This window comes from Battus philenor, unplaced genomic scaffold, assembly GCF_028537555.1.
Source record: "Battus philenor isolate CCGP_79_NKW_IND1 unplaced genomic scaffold, ilBatPhil1.0.hap1 SCAF_5, whole genome shotgun sequence".
Taxonomy (NCBI): Eukaryota; Metazoa; Arthropoda; class Insecta; order Lepidoptera; family Papilionidae; genus Battus; species Battus philenor.
In genome coordinates, this window is record NW_027181715.1 from 11,205,762 (window position 1) to 11,226,551 (window position 20,790).

Genomic DNA, 20,790 nt, shown 5'->3' on the forward strand with positions numbered 1-20,790 from the left:
TGCAAGCGTACACAGCAGCACTAGCAGTAATTATACTAGTACTAGTTTATATTTAAACGTTAATTACTAAACAAAATAGAAAACAATAACAAACGTGTCTGTAAATAATAATAAACAATCCACCATGTGTTACATGATTAACAGTAGATAATTAGAGTGAAATGTAATAATTAAACATTTCACTTTGTGTATCTTTAGTAGCTCCTAAAGTTGCACATTGCAAACTTAATATTCCGTATATAACACGGATGGCCAAGCTCTCCTTGACAGCCTGAGTTATTGTTCAAAAGTTATTAGTAAATTTTATTTTACCGACATTATATTTATTAAAAACATAAATAATAATACAATATAGGCATTGAATGTAAATATTTTAAATTTAACACGTTTATATTTCTTTAAAATTTTATGACTACTACCGCCACTCGGGTTTTTTTTTCAGATGGTGCTTAGTTCATGATTTTACAAATTTAGAAGTGGAATAATTCCGGATATTGAAATAATTCTACAAGCAGCCTTTTTTAATTTAAAATACTTCGATCGTGGTACAAATTTCCTTTATTACTACTTGTATTCCCCATACAGTAATCAGCGACGACTTAATTTTAACTGTAGTGCTTGATGCCAAAAGTTAGTTTTGGGTCATAATTCCAACGACTCCTAATCTTTCATATTTGTCACGAGTAACCAAATAAAACAAATAATTTTTCAAAACATAATAACAATAATGAAAAGAGAACTCGGGGACATTTATCGAGATCCAAAATTGGGTTGGCTCACCTGGTATATAATTAATTAATGAGTTGTAAATTCCCTAATCAACATCGCACTTGGCCTAATGATATACATACATTTGACGGACATAAAGCATTCGCATAATATCATCAAATGTGGCCCCAATTTTTCACGCGTTACGTTATCAGCGCTGAAGCAAGGCTATTGCTACAAGAACTGATAGCGTTAATTGCGACACGTAATTAAGGTTTAAAGATACTATGTATAGAAAGATAAAACTCGTACGACAAAACCTGACCAATCACAGTAGTCATTAAAATTTTTATGCTCGCGTTTTAACAGATAGCGGTGAGCAGTAATATAATGATCGGAATTCATTGATAAAAGCAGTTTTATTATTATTACCGTTGTTTGTTATTTGTAACGTGACACGTGTCGTGTTCATTGTTTATTAAATTTGTTATGTTGATTGATGTAAATAAATATAATAGCTTCCTGCTGCAATTGTAACGGGAAGGAAAGTGGATCATTACAAACATGTCGCCACAAGAAACATTTATATTTTAGTACACACATTTAAATATTCGATTACTTTTGCGCAATGTACATTCTTTTTTCTATAGATAACATCGGTACTGCAAGCAATGCCGCAGTCGAGCACAATCGATATCCTTCGCAGTCCGATCCTGTCGTCTCTATCTCACTCGTCTGTTTAATGTAAGGAAGAGTTGTGTACAAAATGCGATTAAATGTCGCATTTGAATCAGGCTATTTGCGTGTTTGTGTTCATAATTCATGTGTCTGTATATATATATATATATATATATAAGTAATTACCACCCATGTACTGACTCACGATATCTCTGGAACCAAGGTTTAAAAACTAGAAATTGGGTACAAATATTCATTTCGTTGAGTAGAGGTCGACTAAGAACGGATTTTATGAATTTACCCTCACAAGAGATGCAGATGGGTGTTTGCTAGAAAATCAACGTTTTCATATTATAACTCTTAGCATAAGACATGGCCAAAATATTTTTTGACATCTTTAAAATGACTAAGAACTCATTAAAGAAGCAGGTAGTTGACCTCTCTGTTTATATTTCATATAACACTAATATCAAGTTTTTAATATTAATTTTATAGCATTATTGTCCGTAGACAATATTCACACAATGATAATATTGTAGTCAATATTCAATCCGAAAAATGTCTTTTTCGACTTTTTATATTTCAAATTACCGGTTAAAAGAAATGATTATACATTACCGGCAAAAACAATATTCAACCTGAGATTGATCCCGCGGATCTTTGACCGCAAATTACAGTAATTAACCACTACATTACAATGTTACTAAAATTACAATTTTTATTATTCCTACAGTGATTTGATACAATTGCATTACGTTCACTAATATAACAGTAAATATTGTATGTTAATGTCAGGTTGAAGAAATAAAAATGATGTAAGATGTAGCAAGTCTCTCTTACATTAAAGCATCACTTTAATATAAGAGGCACAGATCGTTAAAGATTTCGTAAAGTGTTTCGCAACAATTGCTTTGTGATTACAATTACCATCCGAGCCAACTCGATCAGAATTGACTGGCCAGTACTTCTGTGAAGTCCCACATGTTATACAAAGTGACATGATGACATTTGGTACGTGAGTAAATTATAAATACGTGAATTTGTACGCCATATAGGAATACAAACAATTATAATTATTGGAATATTTAACAGAGTTATGTAACACTATAATATACTTTTAGGATAATTTAATTGTTTCTAATGCGTGGAAATTACGCCATCGCATAACTCTGTGACAAATGTATTTTCAATGGCGAGGCAAATAACAAAATATTTATAAGCATTGTTTTAATGCGTACGAACATTTAAAAATAATAATGAATGTGCGGTAATAAATTATAAAAGGTTATAGTTTTTCATTCGCCATTATTCTTATTTTATAAAAGAAAAAGTATTTTGTAACTTTGCTATTATCTTCATCCTATTAAATTGGAGACGATACATTTCAATTGGTGCCAATTGGCAACACGATGGTGTTGAAACATAAAAAAAAAATTTTTTACAGTCTTGAAATTAATAATTCAACAGACCGGAGATAAGGCCGATGAGTTTTACCAGAGATAATTACAAGATATTTTGAAAAGGTTTTGCTTTAGTTCTATTAACACTTGTTCAGTTTTCATCTTAGAAAAGTTTGTAACGAAATCATTTTAAAAATTATTGCGTTTACGAACATGTTTTTATTAAGTATCGCAAATACCTGGATCGTCGTCTAGCAGAGAACCATGAACAAAAACTCATAATTAAAACAAAATTGACTAATTCCCTTTGCCAAAGGGATGTCCTTGGATAGGGCTATGAATGACAATAAAAGATAGCGAAAATGTCCCACAATAAAGATACCAATTTTTTTAATGCGTAATATGCCGAAAAATTTACTAATACGTGACACCACGGTAATAGTAATTTTATGTTGTAATAGTGTATACTTGAAAGTATTCGAATAAATGAGGTGTTTTAATTCGAATTTGAAAATTGTTCTAGATTCAGGGCTCTTTGAGGAAAAGACTAAATCTTTATCTTTACTTTGTTTAAGACATAAGCTAGACGCAGTTTTGCACGAGTAAAAAATACGAGGTAAACCATTCTTTTTTATTTGGTGCTTCTATGCATCTACCAGATTCTTGAGAAAATTGTACCAGGGTGTCGTCATAAAGATTAAGGCAGATTAAGAGACTTACCTCCGACTATGAGGTATACGTTTGGAAAAACATTCTTGGCCTGTTGCAGTTGGCGCGCGTGACCCTGGTGGAACATGTCGTAGATGCCGTCGGAGTAGACGCGCACGCGGCGTGGCGCGGTCCCCGCCTGGGCAGCCGCGCGCGGGATGCGCCCGTACACGCAGCGCTCGCGCTCTGCCACCGCCATGGGGTCCGTGCTGTACGGCGCCGCGAGCCGTAGCGACTGGGAAAGATATACAATAACAATTGATTACCAGAAAAGGTACGAACGGTCCTATTGGAAATCTATGGGGGATGTCTATATCCAGCTGTAAACGTCCCACCACTAAAATGATGACGATGACCAGAGACCTCAATACTTGTATAGAGAAAATCGATGATGACTAATAAAATTGTTAACTGATAACACGACAAAATCTATTGAGAGTAGAGTAGTGTTCGCCTCTGCGCGGACACAAGCCTCCGAGGCTTTAGCAGTCTTGTATATTACGTTTTATTCACTAGAAGATAAAACAAATAAATAATTCTTGATAACTATTTGTCAAAAATAACAGAAGCTGGTATTGTTTTCATATCTTAAGATATAGGTATACATGATTACCCTGTGACTTTATACATATACGTAAAGTAAAACCTCTTATCCACGTTTAATACTTGCTGTGTAATTTACACAAGAATAGATTAAAACGTAAAACGAATATAATAGAAGATGGCACAACATGGGAGTGACGTGTTCATCTCCGGGCTGTTTCAACGTTTATTTAATGGTTGTCATTTTATATTATTTACACAAAATGAATATGCATCATAAACCACTAATTTTTTTTCGGTAATATTTATAAATTTACTTTACTTTCTATTTGAAACGTAATTATAATGCTATAAGCAGAGACATGTAATTATCTCCTAATTTATTTTGTTCATATATATTTATCTATACATGTCTGTCGTTCATACAAATAAATAAATATATAGTCCTGCTGAATTTCCTCCGCCTGTCCTTCTAAAGTCTGAAGCATTAATCAACCGAACTCTAGGCTCGACTTGACATCAACACAAGTAATTCATCGTATATTGAATAAAGAATATTTATGTTTAAATTATGAAAAAAAAAACATACGGCACACACAGCGTTTGTTTGTTTCATTGTTCAATTTAAAAAAATACATATTTCTCAATGACAGGCCTTAGCGCATCCTTATTTTAAAACATGAAACATCCGCGGATGATAATGAAGTGGCGTGATGTGACGTCATCGGGCAACGAGCAGTACAGGGCGTTGAGCGCTGCGTGACTCGAGTTAACCCTTATCACTTAATCGCGGCCACTAGCTGTTATGACTTCTACATTATATTTAGAATTCTACAACGTGCATTTCTTACACGTGCACAAAAATCAAACAACTTTTGTTTATACAGTATTGGTTATAATTACTGATAAATATGCAGTGTTCCCAGTTTAAAGTGATCACTCTGAAAAACATTATATTAATTTATATTTTTTATTGGAATAAGACATGTAAATAACTTTTTGCCAGAAGTACAGTCTGGAGGGACATAAAGTAAAAAATAATTAAGTTTAATATGTAGTAATCATAATTTTAAAAACTTCATACTACATTATCATTTATATATTATTTCGGAAACCGTTGATTTTTTTATAGGTTTTCCATTCATTATTTTACAGCGAATGATTTAATGCATTTACCCCTATCAAGCTTTTACACCTATATCCAAATCCACTATTTACAATAAATTAAAAAATAATTCAGGAGTGTAAAATTTTCTTAAAGGCCACCTGATTTTAAATAGGACTATTGTCAATCACAGATGTGTGTGTGAGTATCATCAGTGCTTAAATAACATTTGATAATAATAATAAAAAACAAGGTCCGAGAGCCCGCAGCTCCTGACATTCGATATATTATAAAAGTTAAGTTTCTCAGAACATGGATGTACCCATCACAGGTAGATTCAATAGCAACGAATTTTTTTATTCGTTTCACAAATCTGATGTATAATAATTAGTAGTTATGTCGTTTATAAATAACTTCAACAATTATTGTCACATACTTTATGTGAATATAACTTGATTTACATCGTTTAATTATAAGCTAACATAATTATGACCAGGGTCATACGAGTACGCCTTTAATAGGTAAACTCTTCTAATTTTGTACTTTTTAATGTTGGTCTTTTAAGCTTCTTACTAAACTATAATTTACTTTAATATATATAACAATCAAGTTTGACTTTCTGAAGATCTTGCAAGGGGTTACTTACGACTTTAATTCAATTAGACACATAATAATATAAACCCAGTTGTTAGACGGTGTCTAACCGTGTCCCTTGTCTTAGTCCCCTATTTATTATTATTAGGCTGGGTATAAATTTAAATAAACAGATACAAAATGAAAAAAAGTGAAGGTAAAAAATAAGATAACATAAAAACTGAGTTAAGCTAAGCGTTAACATTATCTGCTGAAAAAATAAAACTGACTTAGGTTTGAATTCTTTTGTTAGCGCAACATCTTTGTTAAAAGTACATTGTTTTGACCTTCTACTTTCAGAGTGACGCAAATTGCAAACGCAAATAAACGCAAAAAAACGCAAATTCTTTCATATTAAACGTGGTTAATTTGTTCTTGATAATATCAAGATTATATAACACATTAGCTCATGGCAGATGTAATAAACGTGTAACACACGTGTTGAATAAATCTACATATCAATTAAATGTAGATATATACACAATAAAATAAAAGGTTAATTTATTCATATTCTGGAAAGTGGATAATCTTTTCCACTTCACTTGAGGGTTATCTGTAAGAAATCACGAAAGGCGATAAAAAATTTCGTAATATCATTATTCAAGTAGACACGCACATTTAAATGGTCAATTAATTTTCTATATTCATAACATTGTTGCTTTTTGATAACCAAAAAGCCCTGTAATGCAAGTCTGTATTATCATTTCAGAAAGCGTGAGCGCTGAGAGAACACGTGACCAAAGAACCTGCAGTAACTCCACTGCTTCCATCATTAATAGAGATCCTTATGAAAAGTGATCAATGTTTTACAGAGAACATTTAATTCAATCATACACGTGGTCGTTATTATTATTAAAAATGTTATTGCAAGGTCTGCAAAAACACCAAGCGTTAACTATTATTGCTTGCAAATATAGTCACGTAGTTCAGTAGAAACGCTCAAGTATACCGGAAATTGCAATTTCATCACTTTCAAATATTTAAAAAAAACACGTAACAATACTTATGTAGAGCTCAAGGTATATGTTGACATACGCGGATGACGTCAATGTTATTTCCAAAAGGTTTGCTGAGAAATATAATAGAACAGTTGTAAATGTTTACATAGTACATGTTTTAATAATGTGTACTTGAAATGTAGTCGTAATACAACTGAAAAAATAAACTACCTGAATAAATATAAATCGCTGAAAGCGTTGCGCTACCTCACGAGGGTGGTTATGGAATGAAAAAATGGGAAAATTATGGGAAAGATAGTAAAAAGAACATGTTTATTTGTCCATATAAACCACAAAATAAATTAAGACGCGGTTCTCAATGAAACAAAAATAGGCGGTTAAAATATATATAAAATATGGTGTCCTATTGGACTTAGCTAAAATATTGCAGCGGACGAAATAGGAAACTTGTTTTCGTGGGTAACTGTTGTTTAATACCACAACAATAAACCAATAAATGAATTGATTACTGTAAAATAAGTTTTATTTGAATTTAATAATAAAAGTGCGACAGGCCAACTACTTTTGTCAGTGGGAAGCATGCAAGGACTAGTTATTTAATAAATTCATGTTTATTAAATAAGTGAACGAAATTATAAAACATTTCTTTAATAACTTGTACATCTTCGAAACGGAATTCAAAAGAAAGAATTTCTGAAAATTATTACCGCATGACGATTATCTTTATCTTTTAAAATTAAAGTCGAAACACCAGTTACACAAGATTGTAAAAATAAAAAGCTAGGAACAGAATTGATTAAGTGTGGTACACTAATAACCTATACATCTAATAACATATACATGGAAACTGGCTTAAAAATTCATAAAATAAAAAAGAGTCTTTTAGGATCTATTTATGCATGACATTAAGAAGTGACAAGTGACATTAAGTAGACGACCGACGTTGAAAAGCAATTAATAAATATGCGTTGAAGCATAGAGTTAAACAAAATTCTATAATCATTTTCATACCCAGTTTTAAATAAGTTTAATGCCACGTACAACAATCACCATCGTCATCTGCAAGATATAAACCTCCCCCTCAAAGGTAGCCCCACGAGGACCGGACTTGCGCTGCACGCTTTCATTACAAAATATTATAATATTGCAATTTTGACCGCTGTTCACTAACTCAAACTAAAATACCGTCGATTTTTGACTAATTGCATTTACAATTAGAAATACCGCTAATGTTACTAGTTTTGTGTTAGATAATTACGGAATCAATGAGGTACTGTTGCCTTGGAACCGATTGAATTTTTGACATGTTAACAATGGAGTTTCTTCAAGGTCTTGCGGTCGCGCGATGTGACGCTGTTCGACATTAGAATATTACGAGTTATTTTAACATTTAGCTTGATCTTTTGATGTCACCCACATGCAACAAGCGCGTGGCCGCGGTCGGTTTTAATAAATTAGCTTCGATACAACGGTTTGACACAAGCAATCATTGATCAATACCGTGCAGTGTGCCAAAGTTCACGGCTAACATCTCTTTATGAATATCCGGCTTAGATGCTAATGTAGGAATGAATTAGAGAGTTTCCCATTAATCAACGTCAAACCGAAAACTCGCGATTGACTAAAATGGCTAAAAACACTAGAAAATGAATTCTATGCACCCTGTAATATTCTTTCTATTACTATGCATAATATGCAATTTCATGGTTTTGCGCTTTTATGTTACCGTAACTAGCCCAAATGGGTTTGGCATACTGCAATCTTACAACAAACGTATTAAACATATTCCTTCTGCATATTATTCGACATGGTATGTTTTTAGTAAGAATCATTTCCTTTCCTACTATTATTATCTCGTCGCAGCTTTCTACCGAACAATTTAATGTATGCCAGATTACAAAAATCTATTCGTATGTCAACAAATTTGCGTATATACGTCTGTTAGTAACAAAAACTTTATTGTTAATGTTGCAATTTGATTAGAAAAATAATAAGATACAATGTCGAACATATTACGCGGACAGCCTATTGCGACATCTCGGTCATGAAGCCACGCGAACGTCACGTGACACTGACATATATAACAGAGGTATCTATTACCTAAAAATTTATTCGAAAAAGTTTTTGTCCTATTAGTAAGGCCTAGTACTTACGGACTCCTAAGTTTTTTTGTAGTACATGTATATTTTAATTTATAGATAAATATATTTAATTATAATAGAAACTATACACAAGCGACCATTATCTGCTAGAAGTTGCTGGATGCAGGCAACGCAAAACCGGTCATCGTGACGATCTTTGGGTGAGGTCTATGCTTTGCAGTCTATAAAGCTCACATGATGATGACTATGAAGATGATGAGCATATATAAATTTCATCTATATAATATATACTAGTCGTATATGGTACTTATGATACATATTCATGTATTCTTTGTAAATTCTGTATACACTATGTATGTTATATTCTATATTCTCTAATAACATTGTTTTTCCTATTATGGATGCCCTTAGCAGATCAGATTTGTATCATCTCCATCTAAAGGTTGTGTGGTATCGTTCCACTCGAGCTATGAGATCGCCTTACCACCGCGTTAAATAAAAACCTTTCAGTTAAGTGTGTAAATTCCATTTCTATTATTTTTATTGCATGAAATTTATTTTTGCCCTATTAGACATTTTATTACGGTGTACGATTAACAAAACACTACACTAGGCACGACCTGTCACATAAGAATTAGGTCAAAATAATATTTTGGACTGACGTGCAATGTTAGACAATACTGAAAAAAGATTATTATAAAGACACTTGAAACCGATCTAGGCAATAGTAAGGTTATATATAGTAAGTATAGTACGGTTATTTTGCAATGGTAATTTAGCTTCTATTCTATACAGCATAGTTTGATTTATTTTTGTTTTATATATGTATATATATAACATAAATTACACTTAGCAAATAGAATATACATCGAAGCAACTCACTTAAAAGCTTACGGGTAGGGCAGAACGTTTAAATTATAATAGTACAAAAACGGTTGAACAAATATTTTTAAGATAGTGTATAAGAACTTTGTATTAAAAAGACAGCCCATTTATATAGTTATATTTGATTATAGGCAGAAAAAAAAATGTATATAGTATGTATAATATTAGTTTAGTAAATCAACTATTAGTAATGATTTCGAATCACACGTAATTTATCAATTACAAACGTGTTGTAGACGACCATGTCTAACTGTGGATAGTTTATCAGATGGAATGATTATTAACGATGACTTGAAATCAAATTACTTTTTTAACTTGAAGTTATTGTTTTAATTCATGTTTTTCTTTTAAAAAATCATCCAAAGGGGTTATTTTCATAAAACCAATTAAAATTAATTCGTTACAATCGAAAATATTAAAAATGAATCCATTCCTATCGATAAGTGGTAATAAAACCTTGCATTTTCTGATAACAGCTAACCTATTGTTATTACTCGATAAGATTTATGTTTCTCGACTATGGAGCGACGGAAATTTAGGACCAGAATTTGCCATAAAAGCACCATGTAAACTGTTTATATTAACGCATAGAATGTAAACATATGTTTTTTAATAAAATACTCTCGAATAATCCTTGAAAATAATCTTATAATAGGGGGAGGGGGGCGTGGCGTAAAGTAAGGTTGTTCCCGTCGACATTTTTTTTACAGAAAAACCGATTGATTTTTACCGCTCCGGCATTGAAAATTTTTATCAGAGATGGCATTAGTTTGTTGATAGCGGAGGTGAATATATTGTTGATTAGAAATAAAAACTTCTTAAAAATGTAGTCGTGTGAATTTAACTTGTGAAAGCGACATTACTTTCCCCCTAATATTTCTGTCAAGCATTATTTGTCAATTACCTAATTAGATTGCACTAGTCACATAAATAAAATCAAATGCAAGGTAATGACGTTTACTATTTTTGGGATTATTTGTTAATATCGGCGGTGACTGAACTGTCAATACAGGATAGATCATACATACGTCGTACGTACCTTGACTAGTTAGTCTAGACTATTTAGTCGTACTACGTTAACGAAGCTAAAGGATACAACTTTATCCTATTTTTTTAAACAAAAAATTTAGCCGTGAAACCATTAAGAGCTCTTTTTAAATTTTATCTCTGTTTTGCATATTGCATATCTATATTGCATCTGTTGACTTTTTGCCTTTCACGCAAAAAAAAAACTTCTATATTCAATAATGCAGAAATTGTAAAAATATTTTCATCGTATAACATTATTATCATTAGGAATTTAAAAAAGAAAATCACTTTGATAATCTTTCTAGAAGGTCTTTACAGTCGAATTATTAATCAGGTACAGTTTTGATACATTTAATATTACTATTTTTTTACGATCATTTACGTATTCATTCAAATTAAATTATTTTCTATCGAAAAATATTACTCGCATAGACCCCCTAAAAAAAAAATAACTTAAGCAGCTTTTGATTCGAATTTTTGTACAGTTTATCGAACTTAACCCTGATTAGTATCGCCATCGTGGCCGTATCAGCTGAACAGAGGTCAAGAACCGACCACGGGTTCAAACAAATCCCAATAGATTACTCGTTGTATATAATAAGACATACTGTTATAACTCAAAACTCTAACTCAAAAGTAAAAGTGAAAAGAAACGTATAATGGAGAATTTTCTACACTTTGATGTTTAATTTGTTATTACCAATAAAAAACGTAACAAGGAGCGAAGAAGGATATACTTAAGAGCCGCGAAAACGAGGTTCTCATTTTAATTATCATCACGTTAAAAGGTTTGCATGTAACTGTTTGAAACGGGAAAATGATAAAAAATTTTAAAACAAGTATTTGGAGATTGAATAGAAGAGTACATAAAATTAAATCCGGAATGAATGAAAATCGATCTCAAAGCGTTGAGATTGCAGATGATTTAAAATAAACTCAGTATAACTTAAAAGAAATGCTATATAATTCAATTTACTACAGATGTCGATAGAGCAACCTTGATTATTATAAAACTCCTGATAGAGCTTTACAAGTTATGTCTTTTAATTTAATTTCCGATTATTGTATGAAAAAATTCTTTAAAAAGTTACTATAAACAACCTTTATGTACAACTGGAACATTACTTCCCCGATTAAGGCTAAATACCTTCTCAAAGTTTAAGTGGTTATTGATTCAAGGTTATTGGATTCTTACAACATTCAAGTAAGTTTTTATCAAGTGGTCCAATAACTTGTATGTTACACTAAATTGTAATAATTAGGATATGAATTGTAGGTTTGTACTGAGCATATTATAGACGACAATAGTATATGGTGCGCTATTAGTATTAACTTGAAAATATTTTATGGCAAGGAAAAATGTACTGTTTAAAGATTTTAGACAAAAAAAATATTTCATATGAAATTGAAATTTACAATGCACCCAAACCGTATTACCGATGTGAATTCCATGCGTTCAGTTCAAATGACTAACACTAAGGTTGTGCACTCTGTGCAGTGTGCAAACTTACTATGTAAATAAAACTTTCTATACGGGCAAAGCAAACGCCCAATGTGGTCTGTGGATACTTTCACTATAGATATGTGGTGAAAAATAAAATTTTCACCAAAAAATAATGTATTTTATAACGGCCATGTCGTACAAGACAGATAAGAATTATTTTTTTGTAAAATTGCTTAAATGACTGTCATAAATCAAACTCTAGGAATTTAGTATTACATACCAGCAAGTTTAAAGTAATATAACAGAAAAGAACTCACCGACACTTCAACAGGTTCTGATTTAACGTATCCATTTTTCCTGTAGCCGTTCAGACTAGTCTCCAATGTCTCCAACTTCCCCTTATAATGCCCGTTAGTGAGCGTGGTAGTCAGTGTCACAGCAGACATTGTAAAATAATTGTTTTGCAGGTCTTTCTTAATTAATATTACGTGCACAGTCCTAGAGTTTTACCGGCACACAATCAAATGTCTTTGGCATCGTTATCCGAAAACGTGAAATAAATTAGAAAATCACGGATTAAAAATGAACTTTGTTATTATGTATTTTTAATGTAGTAACCAGACGTATTATGTAAAATGCGATGTTTTAAAATAGTTTCAAAAGTACTATGTGTACGTCCGTCCTTGACAAGCTATATAGCATGACTAACAATATTGAAGCGGATTGCAGGCGTGAAGTAGACGGGTGGGGATTGGTTCTAGCGAATGGAACGGGTGTGAGGCAGGGTCGCGGGGGGGCCGTCGCCGGGTGGCGCGACGCCAACGTGGAGGCTCGGCGGACACGCGACACGCCACGGGACGCCCCGTATTCACGCGAGACCGGCAGCGCTAACCGGCTGTACCATAACGCCATTCACTCACCGCTAACAAATTATCACTGGCCAAACTCTTGATAACCGGATAATTAAACAAAGATGAAAACCTATTAAATCAAAATTTTATACTGCTATATTATTTAGACAAAAAATATTTACTTATCGTTGTAACGATTGTAGGCACAGACTGCCTAATTTGAAAATCTGTCATTGCTTAATTTTAACAAAGAGTAAGTTCAGTTAGTAACGACAGCATTAGGCTTATGAGTCGGTACCCATGTCAATATTTTTATTTTAAAACATGCTATTAGTTTGAAATTAAAATAGTTACCTTGACACACAAGGTGCGCTACATAGATTTAAAATTTAATTAACTAATTTATTTAATTTAACGTGTAATTGAAAATGATTAATGATGTAGTATGTTAACTAAGTTTAATTATTATCATAATAATTAGAGGAATGAATGCAGGGATATTGCTAGAAAACGTTATTAAAATTTACAATAATGTGATTTTATTTTTAGATTACTTCTTCAATTTCAACAAGATATGAAATTAATAATGCAATGACAATATAATAACAGAGAACGTTTTTAAAATTTGTATTACTACATATTCAAATTTATGTTTTTGTTTACTATCCGTCTCTGCAAACTGTACTGCTAGAGTAGTGATCACTATATACAGGTTGAATGGAAAACAATTACATTAGTTATCATCCTGTATATTCTTCGAAGTCTATGTTCTCTTTAATATTAATTTTAAAAGTGAACTTTATTATGTTTCGACTTCTAGGATTGTAGTATAAATAATGCAGAATTATAAAATATCGTCTACATATCGAATGATTTGAAAGGTTGGTCATGATAACTCATGCAACAGACACGTTCGTTAGAGCGGCGTGTGGCAGCTATGACGTCAGTGCCTATTCATTTCAGTTCCCGAAACGGAATACTGGCATTTCATACACAAAGTATGACGTGCAACAATAAAGGTCAAGTTGGTACATTACTATCATTTTAAAAATTTTAAAACAGATGAAAGCATACCAATTGTAAATTTGCATTAACTCTTTGACGTAAAAAGTATCGGTAATGGACCAAACGAGATACCAGCTTTCGTAAAACATAAGAAACATTTTTTTATAGACCGAACTATTCCAATATTACTTTTGAAAATCTACATACATAAAAAATTCCTCTGTTATGTCTAACTTGAAATGACCAATTTCATTCATCTTTTTATAAAAGTGTCCTAATATTTGTAGAAATTTGATATGGGAAAATGTTATAAAATTTTACAATTAAATATTTCCGAATACATGGGACTATTGAAACTGCGCATTTGACAATTCGCTATGAACTACACGTGTTTGACAGTTCGCTATGAACTACTCGTGTTTGATAGTTCGCTCTGTCTTTCGCGCATTTTTTTCGTTCGCGTGCTGCAAATTAACATTGTGTTTTGTTCATATTGGAATACAAAAAACCATTAACTTTTGACAGTACATTTTCTGTCGGGACAGCTAGCCAGTTTTATTTTTTCAGTTAAATTTCTATTTGCTTCTGGTCAAGTATTTACTTTTAGAGATCAATTCATGTGTAATGGCTTCAGAATTATCATACAGTAATTATTAAAAAGGACATCGTACAAAAATTAGAAAAAAGTCCTATTAGGTTGAAAACTCCGTGATAACACTAAGGAATAAATTGTTTTAAGTACTGTTTTTATTTATATAGGATACACATTACGACGTTTGTGGTTCATTTATTTATTAACCGTGTAGCAGTTTATCACTGCCTAAAAATGTTGGTGTTTAGTTAGATGCCAAGCATGATTAACAGACATAATGGTGAAGAGAATTGTATGTATATATTTCACATACAACTCTGGCTGTTTGTTGAAAAAAGATCAAATCTGTTTATTAGATAACGCTAACCACCAACCTAATTAATAGTAAGATACATTTTTATCACCAATAGACTAATAGTGAGAACAAAATTAACACGCGCTTTTTTATTATTTTACTATTAAATGTTAAAGATCATTTAATAGACAATATGATTGGAAATAAGTGTAAAGGCTTTATAGGGGGGAATATATATATATATATATATATATATATATATATATATATATATATATATACATTCTCCCCTATAAAGGGGGGGATAAATTGTTTTGTAAATATATATATAAACCTCAAATGTCGGCGTAAAGTTTTAAAGCATTATTACACGCACTTCCTACCTATAATCCACCAGTATATATAAATTACACTGAAATATGAATATGTAAAATTGTTTTTCTATTAGAATGCGGCAGATCAATAACTTGCGGCAATACAAAGCCTGCAGGGACAGACAGTAAGCAAAAATAATTTAAATATGCAGTAACCCGAATTAAAACGCTTCTTCTTACTATATTACCATGACGTCATTCATTATTTCTGGAACCATTCGTGTTTGCATAGAGATACATTAATTGAAAGCTAATGAATATTAACCGTTTCAAAGCGTTTACACCTGTAACCAATTATCCCCTTTACTGTAATGTTATTATTTGTAATGTAATCTATTCTACTTATCTTTTCAATGCCATTTAAACAAATTGTTTGATATACGCTCCGGAAATAGCGTTTGGCGTGGCTCGATAATTGTGACGAAATTGTTACAATAGAAATAACAAATAAATTCGGTGTAGTCAACAAACAATTGGCAGTCAGTTCAGAAAATGATTTGTCGTGAATTTGCGAGCGGTGTCTCACGTTGCCGCGCAATTGCGTCGTTCAAATAATAATGTAAAACGCGCGAAGTTTCTATAGTAATTATAATTTCAAGAATTTCTTTTGTTTCTACGTAACTTTCTATTTTTTTCCATATGTACCTTCTACACAGTATTCGCGTAGGCCTCTCACAAAGATATACCACAATAGTTACGCTTAGCAGGAGGGTTGATCGCAGTGTGGTGTTATGGTACGCAGAGGACGCTGCTGCCCATCCTCTGGAAACTTGTTTGTGAGCAGTGGCAATCCCATATTATTAATTTGCGAAGTGTGAATTATATAAAATTACTAGCTGATCCCGCAAACGTTGTTTTGCAAAAAAAATATTTTTAATTTTCAATTTAAAAATAAGGGTTGATCGTAGAGGGGTGAAAATTTAGGGTTGTATGTATTTTTGTATGTTGTATCATAAAAAATAAAAACAAAAAATTTCGTCAAAAAAAAAATTTAAGGGTGAACAACCCTTATCACTTAGGGGTATGAAAAATAGATAGTAGCCGATTCTCAGACCTACTAAATACGCATATAAAATTTGGTAAAAATCGGTCAAGCCGTTTCAGAGGAGTTCAAGTTATATTAGATATATTAGATATCTCTGAAATTTAACCCGCAACCTAGGATCGCAATTCTTAGTTCTATACCGCTGTCCTGCAGTATTAGGAAACTTATTATAAAAAGGTTGAATGAAATCGGTAAAGTCGTTCTCAAGTTAAGGTGTGACTACGGTAAATTCAGATAAATTTTTATATAGATTTGTGAGGTAAAACATTTTCGTGTGCGCTGACCGTTGAGCGTTTACTGCGCTGCCAGAACTGTAATTGCACCGATTCGTCATTATTATATAACTGAAATAATCAAGGAGTTCTAATAAGAATCATTTTCTTACTTTAAATCCACGAAAACTTAAAAAAAAAACAATACACTGATGTAACAACATATTCGTTTAGACAGACACATTTATATCACCCTGTCGCATATGTTGTCGTCTATGTCTTGATGAACATTTCAACATAGTGCCGAGTATATAAACCGAATTTTTGTATTAAATTTCTGATTTTCTATTAAATGGTTAACTTTAGGCGGTAAAAAAACATTTGCTTGAAAAAAATCATTTATTACAGAAAGTGTTTACAGGGAATATTCCTTGTTAAAAGTAGATATTGCTTAACCTTACTAAACTTGGTACAAATTATCGATATACTATTGAAAGAAAGCATTAAAATTTAAGCAGCTTATTACAAAAAATATATACATTATTATATACGCGTACACGCAGACCTATGAACGATTGGTTAACTTTTTGAAGACGATATAAAAGCGTTACGAGTTTTTATTTCTTGTTTTTATCATGTGTCTGTCATTATTTTTCATATAAGGTTTTAAATTACGGCGCATAAATAATATGTTATTAATATTAAAAACGACTTGCGAAGCAACTGTTAGAAGCAAATTATAATGTAATATCTGCTGTACTAATAAAAAAATATATATAAACTTTTTAATTATCAAACATTAACTAATAAACTTTCCATAGAGATAATTTTAAAATTGTACGTAATTACTAAATAATACTTAATATAATCCGAAATAAGTTTCCGATAATTTTTAATACACTTTAAAACAATTAGCTCCTTAATTATGAAAAATGTAATAATATAAGTATAATTAGTGAAAAATAGGTCAAGGGAACAATACATCTCGAAGTATATATATAGGATACGAGCTCCCAGATAAATGACACTTGGAAGTCACGACACACTCTCTAAACAAGTGCATTGACCGTTATAGAACCCACTTCATAGACGTACAGGGAAGGACTTAGAAGCGAACTATCATTAAGACTAAAAAATTTATTTAAAATATCTAATATTAGGAACACAGTTGTGAGGTTACACAATAACAGAGTTATTTGCCGGAATACGAATGCTAAAATCCGAACAAAAATTAAATTTAGCCACGACAACGCCCCTGTTATTCTAAATATAGACATCTAAAAATATATTCAACTGTTATAAGGGCAATTATCACATAAAACGTATAGCATTCAAGTAAATTCTATATATAGATGACGATAATAACATAGAATTGACATCTTTTTTTACTATTATCGTTCTAGAATAAATTATGCACTGAGCAATGAACATCGATGAATTTAATGTAAGTGAAAAGAAAACGTATGCCCTGATAAATGTAATGAATCTTATCAGGGTTTACATTTCTTTTTAGTTACATTTAATTAAAAGCGAAGTGGAAGAATAAGCTTTTCGAATAAATTAAACATTCAATATAAAACAGTTTTAATGATAAAAATAACAGTTAAATAAGAACAAAGCCATTAATTTCGAAGATATCGGTGTTGTTACGTAACCACATATTACACATATCACAGTACTCGAGAAGTGTATGTAATAAGGAAAACTTGGCCTAACGATATTTTTTTACTCTGACGATTGGCTGCTTAGCGTTGTTGGAATTTTTGAAGAATACGCACATTACAGAATTATATATTTATTATACAGCGTAACTTTGTATTGTCAGTTTAAAAAATAAGATAAAATTAATTATTCAACATTCTACTCCCATGAGTCGACAATTTTTAAATCTTTTTTATTTTTTCTCTATTTCGCAAGATGTTATAGTTGTGGAGAAGAAGCAGGGAGAGACTCCACAACAACCCATGTTTTAATAAAGCTAAACAATACTGGTTTATTAACACCACTTTCTGTCAGATATAGCTTATATGGGGACATAATAATCAAGCGACATTATTGCTATTCTATTACATATTTTTGAAAACCATTGAATGGCCTTCCAATGTTTATATTTTTATTATTTAATTTAGCTGTAAATTTAAAGAAAATTATAATTAAATTAACATGTATAATTCACCCATTTTTAAAGTATAGTATTTGATTCTCATAAATATTCCATAATTTAAAACAGCGATATCATCACCGTATCCGGGGTCAATGTGAATGATTATAAACATACTACCATGATTATATAAGTGATACTACAATACATTTGACGCTATGACCGTCGATCACAATTTCGGCTGGAATTTCATACGCGTGAAGTGAGAATATATTATTGTCATTGTTACACACACTACAAATTTTAGAATGCACAACGTTACTGTAATTTTTTGTAGTAAATACGTGAATTGTTTTAGGTGAAGACCAAAAAGGAGTAATTCATTAGAAACAATGTATAATTCATTTACTGTCAATTAATGTATGGTAACAACCCATCCAAATTCAAAGTTTTCAAAAATAAAAAATAAAACAATAATAGCACAGAAAAATAGTGTTTTCAACAGATCATTATATATTAAATTTATTGTTCACTATCTGTCATTGCAGACTTGTACTGCCAGAAGTCATTGGCCTTTCACATTTCAATAGAAAAAAATAAATTGATACATTTCAGAGTGATCGGTTTATACATCACCCTGCAAATTATACTTACGATAATTGCTCAATTTGGTAAAAATAACAATATAAAGGCCTGTACCGCAATCTCCAAGGATAGCCATAATTACTGTAAAAAGTTTAGACTAAGCTTATTCAGACCTCTGCTACCGCACATTTGTTTTAACTAAAATACCAACGGACAAACAATTGTCATTGACTAAAAATAACACATTAGTTCTATCTATTTTTTACTGGAATATTTTTTAAATAAGCAGTAAATGCCACGTAAATATGTACATATACACGTGTATATGTACATATATAAGTATTTTTGTATGCGTGTATAATAATGTTTGTATTTATGTGTATATAAACTCTAAACTGCCCTCTCCTTCATACCTGCCTCTCCATTCCAAAGGTCTGGTAGAGATCGCTTCGAGCGATAAGAATCGCCTCTTGTACCCCTATATAAATTGTTTTTTTTTTTAGTTATTATCTATGGTGGACAATAATGTATAAATAAATACAAAAGAAGTTTTCGAATGACGTCTCTTACAGGGGCTTGCGGAACCAAGGTTCGTTAGTATGAACCTATGAAAGTTCCTGCTATCTTTAATTATTTTTAGCTGGACTCTGTTACTTCTTAGTTTCTCTCATTTGCTGAATCGACAAATGCCAAAAAGAATTTGTCATTCAAAGGGTTCGGATGCAGTAGCTTGACAAGCTGACGGAATCATTTTGTAAATATATTTGTGAGGTTTTTATATTAATTATCTTACTTATCTGTTTCTCATATTGATGAAATAAATATGAATATTTATTTATCGTCGACAATTTATCTCTGCACCACCCAAAAGGTTAACTAGTCTGCTTTGGGTATTAAGTTCGACTTTGTACTCAGTGTAAAGTAAGTGTATAAATAAATAAAATGTAATTAAAAGTTTCAAAACTAAGAAAATCATTTACAATTTTACATATAAGACTTTACATCGTTTCCGAGTTTTTTCATTTGAAAATGCTTAAGTTATTTATTTATCTTCCATTATGTTTAGATTATATTTCTTTTACAAACGAAAGAATTATTCAGATGAGTTACGAATAAGCAGATAAAAACTGTCTTATATATAGATATAAAGTGAGAAATTAGGAAATTAAAAAAAGCGGATTCTGGGTTACTCTACCGCCAAATACTCGTTTCAACAAGCTGCTCGTCGTAGGAAAAGTAGAAAGAAAGAGCCCCAAACGGGATCCCCAATCCGATGAGCGTACTCTGTGCTCTTTCCAGTAATGATGCGACCTTCAGCAATGAACATAAACGATCAGGAAGAATTTTTTTTTCCAAATTAAAAGCAAATGATTTTCCTACAACCTTTAGCATAGCTTTTACCAACCACATCATCTGAACCAAGTTTACGCAAATCCTTATAAGACATTAATCAAAGGAGCCATTATGTATAAAACGTGTTCTATTTCATGTTGTTATTGTAATTAAAATATCAATTCCGACGAAATGTTAGCAAAT

The 20,790-nt window shown here is 31.5% G+C and overlaps 1 protein-coding gene across 4 annotated transcripts in view; it reads right to left on the reverse strand.

Annotated features, from left to right (window-relative positions):
- LOC137929365 (choline-phosphate cytidylyltransferase A-like) overlaps positions 1 to 20,790 on the reverse strand; it is a 34,946-nt gene that overhangs the window by 8,873 nt on the left and 5,283 nt on the right. For 2 of the 4 annotated variants that reach the window (XM_068772272.1, XM_068772270.1), the window contains exon 2: positions 3,507 to 3,729. In XM_068772272.1, the coding sequence (XP_068628373.1) occupies positions 3,507 to 3,729 (223 nt within the window). Of the gene's footprint in view, positions 1 to 3,506; positions 3,730 to 12,511; positions 12,918 to 20,790 lie in introns of those variants that run through there. The other 2 variants (XM_068772273.1, XM_068772271.1) reach the window with 2 other exon arrangements.